Source organism: Anabas testudineus, chromosome 11 (assembly GCF_900324465.2).
Source record: "Anabas testudineus chromosome 11, fAnaTes1.2, whole genome shotgun sequence".
NCBI classification, from domain to species: Eukaryota; Metazoa; Chordata; class Actinopteri; order Anabantiformes; family Anabantidae; genus Anabas; species Anabas testudineus.
The window spans coordinates 19,973,700-19,992,629 of record NC_046620.1 but is presented as its reverse complement, the minus strand read 5'-3'; the positions used below and the strand labels follow the sequence as shown (position 1 = coordinate 19,992,629).

The 18,930-nt window shown below is 39.9% G+C and overlaps 1 protein-coding gene across 2 annotated transcripts in view; it reads right to left on the bottom strand.

The window, feature by feature from the left end:
• Positions 1 to 13,950: 13,950 nt before the first annotated feature.
• The window catches only part of fam135b (family with sequence similarity 135 member B), a 29,883-nt gene continuing 24,903 nt past the window's right edge, over positions 13,951 to 18,930 (bottom strand). For both annotated transcript variants that reach the window (XM_026349388.1, XM_026349387.1), the window contains 4 exons: positions 18,515 to 18,666; positions 18,193 to 18,303; positions 17,544 to 17,657; positions 13,951 to 17,309 (listed from right to left, as the gene is read on the bottom strand). In XM_026349388.1, coding sequence (XP_026205173.1) covers positions 17,104 to 17,309; positions 17,544 to 17,657; positions 18,193 to 18,303; positions 18,515 to 18,666 — 583 coding nt within the window. In that variant the 3' untranslated portion in view covers positions 13,951 to 17,103. The remainder of the gene's footprint in view (positions 17,310 to 17,543; positions 17,658 to 18,192; positions 18,304 to 18,514; positions 18,667 to 18,930) is intronic.

The following is an 18,930-nucleotide window of genomic DNA, read 5'->3' as shown; positions in this document are numbered from 1 at the left end:
CTACAGTGTCTGTGGACTATACCCCCAAATAAGTTACTGTGCCCCCTCAACTACAGGCAGAGCATTTGGCTCTGACCTCCTATTAATTACAGAACATGATCATGCCACAGCAAAATGCAAGACATCTCCACTCTGACAAACACACTATGGGAGATAAATGCACAATGCTCCACAAAAGTACTATTTTACACACTACAACACATAACTGAGATTGAGGACTCAATGAAATCTTTTGCTACCACTGTTTTTTTAAGTAGCACACTGGTCATGTACATAATTTACCTTTTTTACTCAACAAAACAGATCTGTCATTGTCACATCAGTGTATAAATCTTAAACATAAAATGCACACACAGCTAATTAACCTGCCAGCCAAAAGCAGAATACACAGGATAGTTAGTATAAACCAGCCAACATCATAGGATGTATTTTTCCTCTCTACTGTACCTGTGTTGGTGCACACAATATTGAACCACAGGCCACCAGTAAGTCTTCAACAGCTCTATCTGGTTCCATTAGCATAAAAGGGTTAGAGCCTGGGTTTTCAAACTCCAGTCCCCAGAAGCACGAGTTTCACATTTGTCTGCTTTTTGTTAAAAGGATGGAGAAGATACCATTCCAAAGCCATAAGGTTATTTCATTTTTACATTTTCCTTTTTTTCGTTTCCTAAAGACAATCACTAAGGAATAGCACTGTGGTCAATGGTTTCATATTACTGAAGAAAAATTCGCTATGGTGGCAACAATTCCCTTTGTAGGGAAGAGCCTGAAATTCCTTATGGTTCAACAGAACTGCATTTAACCAGAACACTACCTTGAAAAAGAAATTCAAAAAATATGCCACTGTTACTATTAGATAATAAATAACTGTATGTCTGTATGTCTGCTCATCATATGTGCTTTCCACTTAGTTGCTTAGCAAAATTGTTCACAATGTAGAAAATGCTGATATAATATCTGATATGATTTCAGACAACATTATTAATATTATATATTATATGATATGATATGTGGAATCTTTTTAGGACAGGCGTGATGTGATCATGGGAGCAGGACTTAATGATGGCAGTATAGTTCTGGACCGAAGGACTTTGGATGGTGTGCCAAGGGAATGCTTTTGCCATGGTTGAGCTTTGTTTTAGATGGACAAAAAACAGTTATGCTGATTTGATTAACATGCTGTTTAAAAGAGACTCCAACATCAAAAACAAATCCAAGGTTGTTGGGAGGGGGGTGGTTGACAGTTGGTGGAATGGGTGGTGGAATTTGTCAATTAATTTGGGGATTTGAGACCAGTCATATTTTTCAGTTTTTTAAAATGTGGCTTTCATCCATGACTTAATTTCAGTGAGGCAGTTAGTTAAAGTGGAGTGGGGTGTAGTGCTGAGGAATTTAGTAGAGATGTAGAGCTGGATATCGTCAGCGTAGCAGTAGAATCACAGAGCATGACGGTGGATGATGTTACCGAGGGAGAGTAAATAAAGGATGAAGAGGACAGGAAAGAGAACTGAACCTTGGAGGATACCTTGGAACAGAAGTGTGGTGGAGGAGGAGCAGTTGTCAGTGCTGAGGCGCTATTGTCTATTCTGTGAAGTATGATCTTAGTCAGGAATGAGCACTACCAGCAATGTTTTGGAATGAGAGGAAACCACATGGTCCAGTATTTTCAACAGGCAGAGATGAGCTTGAAATATCTAGGGTTTTTTTAAGGATAGGGGTGACAGCAGCCACTTTATGCAGTTGGGGGAGTAAGTCAGAACAGAGAGAGAAGCTAATGATTGGTGAAACGAGTGGGGAGATAGGACATCGTAAGGCGGGAGAGCTCTGTGGAGGAGAGACAAGAATTAAACAACAAGAAGTACTGTATTGGTTTACCGTGAAGGAGTTGGAGGAACTGTCAGTGGATTATCTGTTTATTATGGAAAAAAGAACCTTGGAGTCAAGTGGAAGGTAGGTGGGACAGACCGTGTTTGGGGGCATCTTTGTGTGGTTGACGGTCATCATTATAGGCCACAACCTTACATTCCCAGTAGCTTGGTACTATCATATAGACATATACTGTTAAATATTCAGAAACAACAAAGTCACTACTGTACCTAACCACAATATACAGACTATTAAATGTCAGTGACATTAGTATAAAGGTATGTCCTATCTAGGTTTCTTGAATATAGTCTGGTGTGGAATATTTAAATCTTCTTTAATTGATTTTTACAATTTGTTGAGCAAGCTCGAAACACACAACATAACATCACCTCTTAAATATTGTATGCATTTATTTGAAACTGCAAAGACTAAAATATCAAAGAACCACAACAAATTCAGAAGGAGAGAGAAAGATTTCAGAAGTTAAAGTCATATTGAGGGAAGTATTCAGGAGGACTTCCACCCCTGCATAAGAAGTATAAGTTTAATGATGTTTGACAGAAAATTATTATAATTAACTGACAAAATCATTTTTAGTCCAGTCAACAGTAGGGCTATAAGGAGCCCATGTGCATATTTTATTTGTTAACAATAACATACCTGAGTCTGTTGTACTTTTTCAAGGCTTTCTGAATCATAAACATCTTTCTTTTGTCAGTTCGCAGACTCTGGGTCCTATGAGAACACATTACAAGGCCTGTGCTTCCACCTGAACCCTGGCTTTGATTACAGAAGAGAGCAGGTGTGAATTAAGCGGGTGCAACAGGATAGCTTCCTGTGAATAAATGCATTTTGATTATGAGCAAACATTGCCCTCCTTTGGCCCTCATTATGCAAATGAGGAATTGTATTTTAGGGGAAGGGAAGGAATGGAGGGCAAGGGTGATTTGTTTGCAAGAGGATTTTGTGCAGCCTGGCAGTCATATGCTGTTGATTAATGGACTAATGGACAGGCAGCAGAGTGGGGTGAAGTAATTTCATACCAATCACTATTCATTACTTAATGAGAGATGATGACTCGGGGCACTCTCCAGCTCAAACGGCAGCAAAAGGCAAAGTTGATGAATCGTAATAAAAAAATCATATCATTATTTACCTCTTTAAATTCACCGGGGCCAGGGAACATAATTAAGAGGCACATGGGAGAAAAATGTTTTTTCACAGAAAGACAATCATTTATCATGACCTAATAGGATTTTTGTTTACAGCTCAGGCCATCATAACAGCCATACTCTTGATCTGTTAAACCAAAACATAATCAAATCAAATAAACAGATCTACAATATATTGCTCTTTTGAAATGCTGCTCAGTAATGCACGGCTTCCCATTGACTTTGTAGATGAGTGAACCAGAAAGACTCATCTGGTTTAATGATTTCACTTAATTAAATTTTACAGAATTTTATTTTAATGACATGTTATTTTGGGGGTTTGTGCAGTGGATAATAAAGTAGCTGTAATGTTAAAGCAACGATACATAGGAACATATTTATTTGCTCTCCTGAAATGGACAGTTTTGTCTTTAGTAAATGAGTTGACAAATGGAGTGTAACTAAACTCAGGTCACACAGTGCTGTATAAAGACAAGATTCTTTGTCAAACAGTGTCAGCACTTTGCAACAGCAGCATCACAATCACTTTTGACTATTGCTTGTGTAAAAAAACTACACACAACACAAACAAGATATGCAATTGACACAATATTACCATGTAGATACAGCTAACATATGTGGTAGCATATACTACAAAGTACTGCCAACATTTCATTGCACTGTAGCTAAGGTGGCAGTGTGTTGACATTAGACTGATCAGCTAATAGCTACATGAACACAAATTATTAGATAAATATGTCTTTTCTACTTGAATGGGTGGTTTATTGGGTTTATTGGGGGCCTGCATCTCTATTTTGCCCCAACACCCTCAAGGTGCCTAGTTCAGCCATGGCTGAAACACGTATTATTTCAAATGTATCATCCGCCCACACAGTAATGCAGTAAATGCCATCTGTGCAGAGATCACAGTGAGGAGTACCTTGAACATCCAACAGATACTCAGCAAAGGTTCTCCTTTCCTCCACTTCACCTTCGGCTCTTAGAAAATGTATTAATGTGCTATAACTCACGGTTGTAGTTTGTCACAGGGCCTCAGGAAAGTATTTGGCAGCATTTGCTGGTTGTTTAACAATGTGTGTTTTATGTCCCCATTTTTTATTTTACCTTCTTTATTTTTTTAACAAGACATGTGGTCGATTTTATGAGTTCTGAAGCTACTTTTATTTTTTTCTGCAGGTCTTTATGAGTTGAGCTCAGTGTTACTTAACCATCTAGGGCGCACAAATGAAGAGCTGAAGTGCATATGGTCCAATAATCTAATCCATATGGCTGACGTTACTTCTCATGTAAAAATCCAATTAAATCTGCTCTCTCATTCTCTTTGCAGTGTTGATCCATCATTACTGAGCAGGTGTTGTTTGAATAGTGAACTGTGTAAACTCTGGAGCTTGCTGAATCTCCCCGCTCCTGTGACAGTTAGTGTGCATGTGTGTATCAAGAAAAAGACAAAGAAAGAGCCAGAGTCGGTAAGTCATATTTCAGATCACTTCACCACTGTGCAATCTTCACTTGTAGGAGGGGGAGGGTACGCCCACACCGGATTGATTTTGGTCAACACAGTAGATCACATTGCAGACTCAGTAAATCTGAATTTTGCTGCCTCAGTATTAACCTCTGGAGACTCCCACCTGTGTGCTCAAACAGTAATGATCACTGCTCTTTCTCAACTGTATGCTTTAAATTGGACTCCCTATCTTTTTGTTTGGTCATCTGTTTATTATGTTTTTGATTAAAAATATATATTTTTAAAAAAGCATCTGTCTGTATTAGTAATTAAATCAGTAATCAACATTTACACTGTAATTTTCTAGTGTATCAATAAATACATTCTGCCTATATATCACTCACACTCACTTATCACTCGTGTGTTATATTTCACTGCCTGAGAAAAATGTAATTTAAACAGAGTCATTACGTTTTAGACACTGCACTGAAGGACAAAGCAATGAAAGTGTATGAGAAGTTCAGGGTATGCAGGCTGGTAAATTAGGAGGCCCCAACTAACTACCTGCTTAATACTGAATACGTCATGTCAGACTTAACCTCTAAAGTTCCTGTATTCTGTTCCCCAGCCTTTGTATGCTACATTACTATATATATATATCATAGTTCCTACAGCTTTTACATGTCAACCCACTGCAATACTTCTTTAGTGGTTTTGAGCTGCTGGTACAAACGACCTATACATTCATATTTTACTGAACAAAGGTCTTAAATCATCAATATGTCAGATTTTATTTTACTAACGGATACTGCACAAATGTTTTTGCACAGCTGCTGTATAAAATACTTCTACCTGCTAATCTGTGAGATTTTACAGTTCTTGTGCAAATAGTATCTTATAAACAAAACAAGCCTGTGATGCAGAAAACGTTGCATCACCTTGAAAAATGATATATTACCTCTGACGTCTGTGCTCCGTATTGACTTGCAGCAACAGGCAGCGGCCTGCTTGTGCTCAAACATCCTCACTGAAGCCAGGCTCTGCAGCACTACAAGTTTCTGACATCCTCCCCCCTGTTGGATAATAGAAAATGCATTGATCTCCTCTCTGTTGAAAATCTTGCGTAACACCAGCTTTCCAGAACAAACTGTCCTCTTTCATTTTTGTTATTCATTCTTTGTCCTACCTGGTCACCATTAAAATATAATCTTGACAGTTAGATATCCCGACATCAAAGACTGCTTGCACTGCCTTTACCCAAATGAGATGAGGCCTCCTTTCAATTAAAACCGACTCCTGACTGTTCTTTGTTGGGCTTCATGAATTCCCTATAACCCTTTCATCACCTGCTCCTCATTAATTCACCTCACAGGGTTTTCGCTGTACAGTATTTCTTTTTCTGCTGCTCTCCTGTTGTCTCACTCTGAGCTACCACACATCAACAGCACTGTCGGTTGGAAATGATAATGAAACTGCGCTGCGAGTGGTCACAACAGCCTGCTGTCCACATCCCATGCAACAGCACGTAATGTGGGCTCTGCCTCATACAATATGTACAAAAAAAATAAATCACCTGCTCTAGAAATTTCAGCAGGATGCTTTGCTCTGCAAAGGTTTGCATGAAGTTACAATGAAGCCAACACAGCTTTCCATAACTTCCCCCTCCTTTCAAGTGAGCGGTCCCTCTCTCTTCGCTGGAACCCCTGTGGGATGTCTCCGCTGACTGCAGGACTGAAGCTTCATGTTTAAAAACCAGCAGCAATTGAACCGGTATCTCTATTTGATGCCTCTTGCAAGAATGTATTCAACATTGCAAAGTGCTTTGTTGGAGACCAACGTCATACAGCTGCCAGAGATGACATTTGAAAGTAATCCCAGGTAAAATCTTTTGTCTTGAATATCTTTACTCAGAATCCACATCTGCTGGTGATTATATGGCTCAGTAGCTTTAGATTAGCTTTAAATTAGCTCAGAACCATATTACTTTTTATTAATAGACTTCTCCCTCATAGTCCTGAGAGAGAGAAAAGTGTATCTCTGTAAAATTAAAAGGATGAATAGCCAACTTCTCAATTCATTTCTGAAATGTAATCAAATTGCCAATTAACTGTATTAGCAAGGGAGGCTACATGTTTAGAATTGATGGATCCCAGTTGCTTCTCCTCTGTGCTCTTAATGAAACTGTAAGGCAAGCGAAATCTTCCGAGGATGACCTCCATCTACTAATCTGCTAATTAACTTTGAAGTAGACTTTGATGCTTAATTATTTACCTGCACGTTAACAGTTAAATATTCACAGATTATGGAGGAGAGAGCATAAATAAAGATGAGCACATTTGTGAACTGTGTCTTTTTATGACGTCCTGCAGGCACGGCCACAAAAAGCCAGGCAGCTATTCTGCTCCCCCTCCCTAAACTGTCCCTCCATCAATCTCAATTCTGCAACAATCTCTGCTGACGCATGTGTTAACAGAAGGTGGAGAAAAAGCATTTAGGAAAATAGAGAAATGGCAGGTCAACATTTGGCTTTTCATGTTGTCAATCTGCATTAATAATTTTTATGTGCAGACGCAGATTTAATTATCCCAAATAACAAAGAGTGAAGAGAGAGATCAGACATGAGTACATAATAATATTATGTCCGCATAATATAACACCCGAACCAGCACCATGCCAAAGCCAGCAGCAGGGATTCCACAGGAGAAGTTATGTTGGAATATTCTGCTGTTAGAACCATGCTGAATGTATGTGCATTTGCTTAGAACCTCCTAAAAGATAAGTGAAATAAAAGGCATGGATTAGTAGTGTTTGTAGCCCAATCAAGGTAATAGATCAGTATGACAAAAATCAAACGCTGATCCATCAGTACTCTACCTCTTCTCTCTGTCCTCCCCTCTCTGCGTACGAGCGGAGACACAGAGTGGGGCAGAGCACACAGGAGGTTCTACTCCCCGCCACTTTCGGCTGGGTGCAATATCTGCTAATTCACAAGCTGGCACTTTAAATCAGAACACGCCGTAAATAGAAATTCAACAAAAGCGCAATGCCAACTTCACATTCACGTCGTCTATATGGCAACTTCTCCTGCGTGATAGAGGGGAAGGCAACAAAGCAGCAAACTTAGAATGGTCACTTTAAGGATCAGCACTGTTTTGCTGGTTCTTTCAGAGTCTGATTCGTTGGTATGATGCTTTTGATGATTTCTTTTTCTCTTTTGATTAAACAAAAACCCACAACTTTCTAAAACCTAATACCTCCTAGCTTCAGGTGTTTGTACCTGCTCTGTTCTATACAATGTCCTAACACAGACTGATATACGACACATAAGAGATTTAGGTATTGATTGATTAGGTATTGTTTTATTATTAATCAGTGCGCACGAGCTATAGACTGAAAACAGCTGAACTGTTGTCACGTTCAATCCTTTGCCATCTTTTATTTGTCCCAAATACAATACAAAGCTGTTTTAATGCACCAGAAACATCTCACTAACACATTTTCTATACAGTCTGATATTAATGTTTGTTTTCGTGTAGTTCTTCACAGCACTCTTTCCCCTGGATCTCCTCACCTGTGAGTGCAGCCTGAGGCTGGCCCACAGGGCTGGAGCTCTCCGGGAGTGCCGTAGCGCTGGAGCTTCCACAGAGAAGAAACAGGTTTAGAGAGAGGCACAAATAAACAGGAATGCGTCTGGAGAACAAATGCTGAGTGAGAAAAGCGTGTGATTCTGCCTCGGAGGAGTTGTGTGATGTTCAGAGGAGGATCACAGCGGCCCCTGACATCGAAAGACGGCGCCACCGATTCCCGAGAGTCATAGCACTGCTCCAGATCAGGAGACAGATTACAGTGTGTGTGTGTGTGTGTGTGTGGAGGGGGGGTGTTAATGAATGTGTATGCATACATGCGACTGTGATGTTGGGTTCGGATGAATATCAGAAAAGCACCCCATATGCACTTGTCACTGAGTGGATAATCCTGAGATACGCGGGATCAAGGTTAATCTTTCGTTAAAAATGAAATGGATTCTGACCATATCAAGACACAATATCTCTGGATCAGCATATTTGTGGTTTTGCCAGTGCAGCACATTTAGTTGAAGGGCGAAAGTCATGATGACTTACTTGAGAGTCCAGACATAAAGTCCATATGGATATTTTTTTCCTGCACAGTACACTATATCCTCTTTCACCTTTATTTCACAGCCTTCCTTTTGCATGATAGAGTGGACCTTTGTAAGGATCATCTATCATTACATGGGATTACCGTTTCTTTGCATGCTGGGATCTTTTAGGATTAAAAAGGGAGATTACTTCTTTTTGTTAACCTCTGTGCCAGATCTGCCTTTATCTTTTTCCTTTGGCAGTTCTTTGGTAAGAATCTCCACCATCTTGAATGCTTCTCATTTCCACATTCTCAGCATTAGTAAAACCTGTCATTTATGTGCATCCCCCTTCAGTCCAGTGATATCAGCTACCATTCAGAGACCAAATGGATATGATGCCTTTCAAACTTTGCATCTTTATACAGATTAACTAAACATGCTTTAAAATCCCCTCAACAATCATATACTGTGACTTCTTCTGTGTCCCTAAGGCTTTCAAGGTGATACAGTAGCTGTGCTGTGAACACATCATGAACAATGACACTCGCTATAGTCGGGAGATGTGAAGGTCATGTTATCCTGATATTCACGTCCTGATAGTGTCATTACAGAACATGCACTTACACAGATGATAAGATGATAAGTAGGATAAAGTGCATGAAGATACTGTCTCTTTCAAGTTTCTGTAAAATATAATGATATATGTCTGTAAATATAATTATTAGGATGTGTTAATGCCCAGCTACTGTTTAAAAAATGAACTCCTTTCAGGACCTGTCATCCCCCGCAGATGTAGCTATGTGGTGTCCAGATCCATTGAGCTACAGTGAGCATGCACCCCAAATTACACACGAGTGAAGGAATCCCTTTTAGTGGACTTCCTATTATCGCGCACGGTTGGTCAGCTTCAACTCAAACTGGCTCCTAAAACATTAACAAGATTTTTTTTTAGATTGTCATTCTCACTTTTGTTAATCAGAAAGTTTTCCTCTGTCTTCAACCACTTACTGGAGAGGATGCATCTTGACATTTTATTGCCAGTGCAGATTCTACAGTAAATGTTAAATGTCTCTAGATCAATATCCTTGCCCATAGCTGTGCACTGTACCGACTCTCTCACACTGCTCTGCTCATTAAAAATGTGCCTGACCTATAGGCTTACACCAGCTCACTGGCAATAGATAGAGATACCTGTAAGCCTGCTCTCTCCACACACACACACACACACACACACACACAGTTCTACTGCTCATCAACCCAGTTCTAAAACAGGGTTATTGTTATAAGACAGTCTATCACCGAATCTCCAGGTATTTTTTTCTCTCCCACTCTCTCACACTGACCAACCCATGTTACTGACAGAATAGCTTCACTGCCAAACCCTAATATTTATCACAGCCTGTGTCACATTACCAGGCAAGAGCAGAGAGTAGTAGCTCCATCTGCTGGAGAGACAGAGAAGCCTCATGGCCATTATGTTGACAGAATGAACAAATGGTATGTGTGTCTCATGTATTAGTATTATATGTGGATCACAGCATCCAGTCTTTAAAAAAACCCACAAGACCATTTAACATCACTCACTAATGCTTTGAAAGTATATTAAGAATCCCCAAAGAGACTTTTAATGAAAATTCAAAATGGATTTTTATCCTGTTTCTGCAGTTGATGAATGTACCATATGGTTAGAAATGTCCTTGCTCCTCTTGTAAAACGCAGGAAACATTAACACTGTTTTTTGGAGATGTTTTCCAAAAAGTACATGTAAATTAGTACAAAGACTAATTAAACTAAAAGAAACAGGCGTGTCAGTCACTCCACCAGTTCAGTCCAGGCTAAAGTCTTGACTAATGAATTATGTAAGCAAAATATTTCTTGACATCATTCATATTCATGTAACCCCTTAACAAGATAAAATTACTCAAATTACTTAATTAAGTCTGCCAACAAGATGGTGGACCGCCGGTCGTAGTCCATTTTTATGGAAGCTAGTGTCTTTAGCATGCTTCTGAGTCTTGGACATTGCTTTCCCTAACCCTTACCACTCAGCCCTGTCGCTTATCGCTACCCCTTTTTGTGTTAAGGTGCATCGTAACATCTTAGCGTCAATTAGTAGTCAGCCAACATTGTTTGTAATTATGTTTTCATTGCCCGTGTGAGCCCAGCATGTATTAGTACGCCCATGTGAACATTTACTCACTGAGCCGCTTGCACTGCTGTCGAAATTGACAATGTACCATCTTGGTTACAAAGAGTATTTGTTTATGGTAATGATAATACAAACTGAAGTGGAAACGGATTACGCAACCATGATGGTTTAATCACAGTCTATAGAAACGATCACATCCAAGTATCCCAACAACCCAAATGTAGAAATCATTCCAATCATTAGAAGAGTTGATTTACAGCCCCATCACCTCCCATGATGGTCTCTGGGGAGCAATCTACTTATCAATTTGTACTGGTCTTAATCCATTACACCTGTTTGTTGAAAGCATGTACACTCTGCCAGCATGTTATTGTTCTCAGTATGGACATGCTTTCAAAGAAAAGTTCGACACAAACATGCAGGGAGATCTGTAGCAATTTAGTTTCCCCTGCAGCAACTCCTCCAGTTTTAATAGAGAACATCACAGATAGACATCACTCAAAGTCCAGTTCTGCTCATCTTCCTCATATTTAGGTGTGAAATCCTGCTCATCAGTGTCATGGGAGATAATGAGACCATGTGAGATCTTATTACCTTCCAGCACCGACAGTTTCATGCAGCAATAATTACTCCCACTGGCGGCTTGCTTATTGACGACGCCTGCCCAAAGTATCACTCTGGGACTAATGGTTTCCCTCCTTCACAAGGCAAACAATGGAATGAACACCGCTTCAATCAACTCAGAGTGATGGATTTAATGACAAAATCATTTTTCCTTCACATTACGGCCGAGGAGGATCGACGCATGCAGAATAAGATAAGTCTCTGAGGGGGATGTGTTTTTGTGCGTGAGCTGAGCTGTAAACAAGAGCGCTCCTTTCATTTGCTGTGATTTCATTGTATTTGATGATAAGTGAATGTGACCAACCAATTGCTGTTAACTCGCAGCAAATGAAATGCATTACTATGTGTGAGTGTGGCTCCCTTATCAGTTTTCGGCGAGAGAGTGATGTCTTTAGGGTTGAGGTGGAAAAATGAGCAGTATTGATTTCAGGAAGTGAAGAAAGAGCGGGAAAAAGCAAGGAGAGGGACTCCAACTAGCCTCAGTTGGATCATGAGTTCAACATGCAGTGACAAATGGACGATGGAATGAGAAAGAACGCCCTGAAATCAAATTGAGTATGGATTGTTGGGGGCTGAATTTATAGCTGTGGGGTGTCCCTGACCTGGAAGTCATAAATTGATGCAGTTGAAAAAGGCCGTCAGTGGGGGATTGCTGCTATGATTCGTTTACTGCGCGTGTCAGCGATGGACAATACAAATGGCGAGTCACTGTTGTCCCACAACAGGGCTCATTAATAGAATATACACAGACAGAAGTTAAAGGCCGTGACTAATCTGCCTCTGCGGACCGTGTGGGTAGGGCGGCAGGGAACAATCACATATCTGCACACAGCAGAAGCACAGCACAGGGACGCTGGCAGGGTGAGGCCAGTATATTGGTCTGCAGGTAAGGAGTACTCAGTCTGGATTGGTCTTTTAGGAGAAATCAAGGAACAAGCAGATTCTTATGTGATGGAAATGATAAAGTTTGAGTAATTACCTTGATTAATACAAAGCTCTGGCTGTTTGACACAAGATATTAGGACTGTACATCATGTCAGGTAAATGTGCACTTACTGGCCACTGTATTAGGTACACCTGTACCATCTAATCTAATTTAATCTAATGTAATCCAACTCTACCATTAATTCTTATTGAACAAGGGTATAACTCTCACTTTTTGTGTTTCTTTGAAACGGACAGACAGGTGATAATTTAACATTTGATTGAGGTGCACCTAATAAAGAGAGAGTGTATTTAAAAGCAGCATACTTACAACAGAGGTGGAGCCAAAGAGCTGCAAACTGTTGAAAAAATGGGTAAAGAAGCTAAATGTGCAAGAAACCATAGAGAATACCACAGAACCAAAGGTGAAACAGTGACAGGTAGATATCTGAACCAGTTTTCTATGCCAACAAGAAAAAACCAAGCAGACCATCTGCAGACGAGTGGGTATAATAAATTGCAACAATCAAGGTGGGATGAGACAAAAGGCACGCTTTTAACTTTATCAAGAAATGTATTTATTATCAAATTTAATAGTACACAAGCTATAAATAACCATCAGAAATACCAAGAGATTTAGGCTTTAAAGCCTTTCAAACAGTCCAATAAGGTCTTTCATTTTATTTTGCCTCTTTGGCAAATAGGTTTGTGTGCATTACAGTTTATTTTAAGTTGATGTCACATATATATCTCATGTCCTGCAGTAATAAATGATAATTAAATACCATGACATACTCACTAGAACACTAAATGCATCTGAATTTACCTTTAGCTTCAGCTTTCCGCCTGTTTGAGTAACCTTAGCTCAAAGTAAAGTGCCCAGGTGTTTTACTGTATTAGACTATTGGCTCTTAAAATTCAGGCATATTTTTATGATCTGTCTTTAAAACTTTAAATCTTCAGTAGGACCTAATGGCATTTCACCCAAGCTGTATAATTGATACATTATTGGTTAAGGTCTTTACTATAAGATAAAACTGCAAGCTTTGCTCTTTTAAAGTTAATTTAAAAATTAGTTAAGTTACACCAAAAAAAAAAAACAACCAAACTGCTTCTTCTATTTGTGCCATTCCACATAAAGTGAAAAACCCATGTGCCAACAATGGGATCGTTCCACCACATTTACAACTCTACATTTTGTGCTTTCACTTTGCACATAGGTACGACTCAGCCAGTGGAAACGGTTGTATAATACATTTTTCAGAGCAAAAATAACTTAAGATGTGAACAGGGTTAAGACTTAAAATGTATCAAAGGAAAGCCCTAATCACTAACTGCAGGTGTGGAGTTTGAGTGTCTTTTACAGTGAAGGCTGGATATGCAAGGGGTTTCAGAGTAGACTGAAACTGAAATTGGTGAGGGACATGTCATAATTAATAAAAATACTGGACAATACTGAAATCTGAAATTAAAACCTAGTTAAAACATTTCCTGTGAAGCTGACATGAAACTCGAAGCAGGTAGGACAAACACAGTGAGCAAATAATTATGCAAAAGAAATGTTTTTATTGTAACATCATATATGTTATAATAATGCTATACTATATATATATATATATATATATTTATTTATATATATATTTATATTTATACATAAAACACAAGCTACTAAGGAATACATACAGTACAGTAAGCAACATAGAAAAATATTATAGTAGTATTGGCACAGATGAAGTATTATTCACTGTACTTTACATGTTTTACATTCAGCAAAAGAACTGCAGAATGAAATAAACCCATGTTCCTCACAGTGAAGTCAAACCTTTGTTTACATTCAGTTCAAACACACAAAGGATGTTCTAGCGATGAAAAGACAATGATCACACGTCTCCTTTCACATTTAGTTCTCCACTCGCCACACACACACACACACATTGCACGGTAAAGGGCAATCAAATACAAAAAGGTTCAAGTCAGCTAGTTTTGAAGGTTGACAGCACTTGCAGGGATATATTGGATTTATGAATCTGCTCTGAATTCCCTCTCAGATATGACGGCAGCATTCATGTACACTTAACACTCCCACAAACATATTTAGTCATAAAAGGCAAAAATATATCTAATTTTAACATGAATGGAGTTGAGTGTGATGTAAGTAGAAACACACCTCCTTTGCCTTCAAGTGAAACATTTTACAAAACCATTCATCTTGTGAAACAATTTCCAACCTCCAAGTTGCCCTTGAATTGGCCAATATACCAATACAGCAAACAGCTTTTCCCTGCATCGATTCACGTTGACGCCCTTGGATAAACAGACACGATCCTAAACACACATGTAGCGGAAAACAAACAGACTAACACCTCATACATATACAGCATGTGCTTCTGTGTGTGTGTGTGTGTGTGTTGAGAGGGGATTGAGAAATGATGCATGATGCATGGCAGCTAGTAGAGACTGCTTACGCGGCCTTGCTTAGTGGCTTGTTGAGAACGATCTCTGCGTCCTAAAGGAGCCCATTTGATGAGACTCGCTCACGGTGACACTCTGCTTACCGAGCAGTGCCACAGCTTTCGCCCAGGAAGAAAGAAAAAGAGCACTTTGTCATTGGTTGTTCTCCGAGGCGCCGCACTTTGAATCCAGTGCTCGAACGGACGAGGTGGACAGCTGAGGTCAGAGCCTTAACACCTACAGAAGCAGCGCATGTATAAACGGCGAGGGGAAAGGAGCTGGTTTGTAAAGTGGAGGATTCAAGGTTGTCAATAAAGTGCACTTGCTGTCAAACCAGTGCAAAGATGAAATATAACTCTGTGTATGTGCATAACTACATATGCAGCGGATGCACAGCAGTTTATGATAACAGTTCTCCAGCGTCTGGATGGAAACAACGTTTGATGGACTGCACAGTGGAGAGGAACCAGTGCTGGAAAATGACACCATGGCTTAAATCTGAAAGCAAAGGTTGTTGAGAGAACTAAAAGTGAAAGATAAAATGAGAAAAAATGGCACTGAACACCTGACAGCTCCTGCTATGATGCTGCTGTCATCACGCATCATATTTAACTCGGTTCCTACAAAATGACGAGCGTGAGGGAGCATGTTGGCAGTGAGTCCCTATTACGCAAAATCATCCAGTCTGTCCAGAAAATAACAGTGATGACATCCGCAGTTTACGCTCTTTAAAAACGAAGGATTTCAAAGTGTCTCAGGGAAACTAGAAATGTGTAGGATGTGTAGGATGTGCAGGATGTGTAGGATGTGTAGGATGTGAAGGTGAACGTGATGCTCATTAGAAATATCCATCATTTCTCATCTGCATGCGTGCGTATGTAATCGGTTCATTATTTACTGTGAGTAAGCCATTTGTGCCTTCATTTCAATACTGTTAAGAAAGTCTGTCAAAACAATTCACAAAGCCTTTCGCACAAGAGAGGAATTAAACTGTATGTTCATCTGCTCTATCGTAAGCTACAATCGTTAGCATGTCCGGCTAACTAACGTACCACCAACAGCAGAAACCGAGCGTTACATCCAAAGACGAGGACAACAGCATTATGGAACTAACTGACGTCTGTTTGTGAGGTTACAGTTAGCATTTGTTGGAGGATTATAAAAAGCCCTATTCACAACTAGCACATCTTTGGCTAACATTCTGCTAATCCGTCTCATCCTAAGAGGTGTTTTTCTTTTATTTTAACATTACAGAGTATATACACTTGAAAATATGCAGACAGAATGTTACCTAAGAAAATCAGGGTGAGTTTCTAAATGAAATAACAGTCGGAATATTTCTTTTTATATGTGATACACTAAACCACCCAGAGATAGCAGTTTCAACCATCCCATGCTAACAGTAGCTTAATAGCTAGCTAGGTTTGTTTGAGGTTCAGCTGGTGCTCTTAACAATTGAGTCAGCTCAGTGTCCTTCTGTAATTTGATTTAATCCCAGTAGCCTCAGCAGCTTAATGTCTCAGTGATCCAGTCCTCATGAACTCCTAGAGTTGGCTGAGATCTTGTAGATGCCGGATGAATGTGGAGACCGGTTCAGCTCTATGTGGTGCGGTACTATGCTATAGACTAAGGATGAGTTAGGCCGAACTAAAAAGTACATTTATGAAACAGCTGATCTAAATAAAAGAATCCACTGTTATGGGCTACATAGTCCAACACTTCCACCAGCTTTGTACACTTTATAAACACTACGATTTTCATTTGATGGTTTTCATGATAACACACTAAGATCACATTTAGATGAACTACTTACACTGTAGATACATAGGCAGATAAAAATAAATAATTTTAAACAATATATTCATTTTTGTATAAAGAAACATCTATGTTATGTACAACAAAATACTTCATGTACAATCAAGGGAATAAATGCTGCACATATATTGCCTCAGTTCAAGGATAGTGTTTAACTATGATCATTGCGATCCATTAGAATTCAATCATCTAGTGGTACTGAAGGCTCTAAACCAGCACTAAAGGGGAAAGTAGTTAAATGCTTTAGACCACAAATAGCATTAGTTCGTTTTCTGGCTGAGAGGTTATTCATAAGGCCAACAAAACATCTACAATCAATGGCATTAAAGATATAGGATGTTTTGTTTTGCATGGCTACACGTCAAACTCAGACATCCGAGTTAGCAATAAACTGATCTGCTAAGAATCCTAACCAAATGGAAAGTTAGGTCTTACCTCTCAGGTTCTAGGGATTATATATATTACATATACTATACAAGGTAAGGACCCTATCATCCGTTTCACCTCCATCACCCACCAACAGGTTCTCTCTCGTAGGTCTGCAGCACTAGCACCTTTATTTGAAGTAGTTGAGCCCTGCCACTAGAAAGAACTTCTCCAGGAAAAGCTCAGAGTCCAAGACCGCGATGTGGGCGGCACGTCCGATAAGGGTGTTGGCTGTGTTGGGCAAAGCATGGAACACATTCTGACGGATGAGCTGGCACTCTTTAGCCTCCACAAGCGGCTGCAGGAGGTTGTTGATCATCTCAGTGTACACAGGCCCTTCAAAACAAAAGTGAAGAAGGTTACGGTTAGTCCTCGTATGTACATTGTACCCTTTTTGTATTTAGAAGTAGGAATAGGTTAAATCCTTGGAGAATACTTTGTTGTCACGTTAGATCAGACACTGCTGCTGTCACTGCAGTTAGCAACAGAGCAAACAGATGTCTCATAATCACTAAATATTCTAAAATATTGAAACTTCAGATAAGAGAATCCAGTACAGCTATTTCCAACCTGTGGTTCTGTCTTTGAGGGCGGTTTTGCACATCTCTATTCTGGCAGAGTGGAAAGGAACATAACGGTCCTGTGGAGAAGCCACTAACACCACGTTCTTGAAGAACTGAAGGCCTAAAAGGACACAAAACAAACGCGTAAATGATATTGCAGAGTGTGTGTGTGTGTGTGTGTGACACAGAGAGAAAGACAGAGGAAAGGACTGAATTGGTTGTAAAACCCAAAGTACAATCACAAAGTAAAATGACAGGCTTGATACGATAAAACGGTGTTTTTTCTCTAGTCTCCTGTCAGTGTGCTTTTAAGAGAGTGCACTGGTGGGTTTCCAATGACAGGGTTTGGATCATTTTGTCAGTCTGCCACAGCTCTGGAGGGGGAAAAAAAGCATTTTCAGGCTTATCTTCTTCAAGCCTGTGTGACAAACGACTGCTTTGTTCCACTCACACAGTGGGGAGGCCTCTCACAGGCCTCTCACAGCTCGCTGGCAGGGGTTTGAGTGTTAGCGAGCTGACACGTAGAAATTTGATAAAAAAGACAAGACGGCAACATTTTCATGAATATTTCAATAGACTGTCTTTCAAGTAATAGTCTGTAAAGTGAGGCAGTCAATATAGTGTCTCTTTCAGATTTGGCCGCTTTCATATCGTACCTGGTTTCTGACTCAGGAGATAGAGGAATGTTTTCCGTGGATCAACGTGATCTCTGAAGGTGAGCTGCAGCAAGGATCCTGATTTCTTCAACTTCTGCATTAACCAAAGACCTAGGCAACACACACACACACACACACACACAATCAGTCCAACTACTTTTTGAACAGCCAGCACAGAAGCAGAGCAGTACAGATGATATTCTTAGATATGAGGCTAGATGCTGCTGAGGAGCACAAAACATCAAAATGCAGCACCGCACAGCATTGTATATACAGCGCATCTGCGGTGTGCGTTTTTCCCTGAGCTGAGCGGTGGCCCCACCTGTGCTGACCAATGTGCTGTTGTTGTACAGCGTTCCCAAGTGTGGGCCTGACAGCGAGAGGAAAGTGTGCAGCTTGGGCAAATAGCAGCGGAAACGAGGCCTCGTCAGCACAGAGCGGATGATGATATTCCCCAGAGAGTGGCCGATGAAGCTGTTGGCCGAAGACAAACAACTTTCAGAGAGATAAACTTGCAGCTTGAGTGGGTGGCTGGAAAAACAGTGCCTCCAACACTGCTGACCTCTGACACTGTGATATATCTTATTATAGACTCTTCTCTAAGTATGAATTGGTTTCAACAGATGCTATTTGGAGATTCTTATTCAACACTGGTAATTACAGAAAATTAACTTGTTAAATGTTTGAAGATTCTCAAAGGCAATGACAAGTTAATGATGCTAACATGGAGGACATACC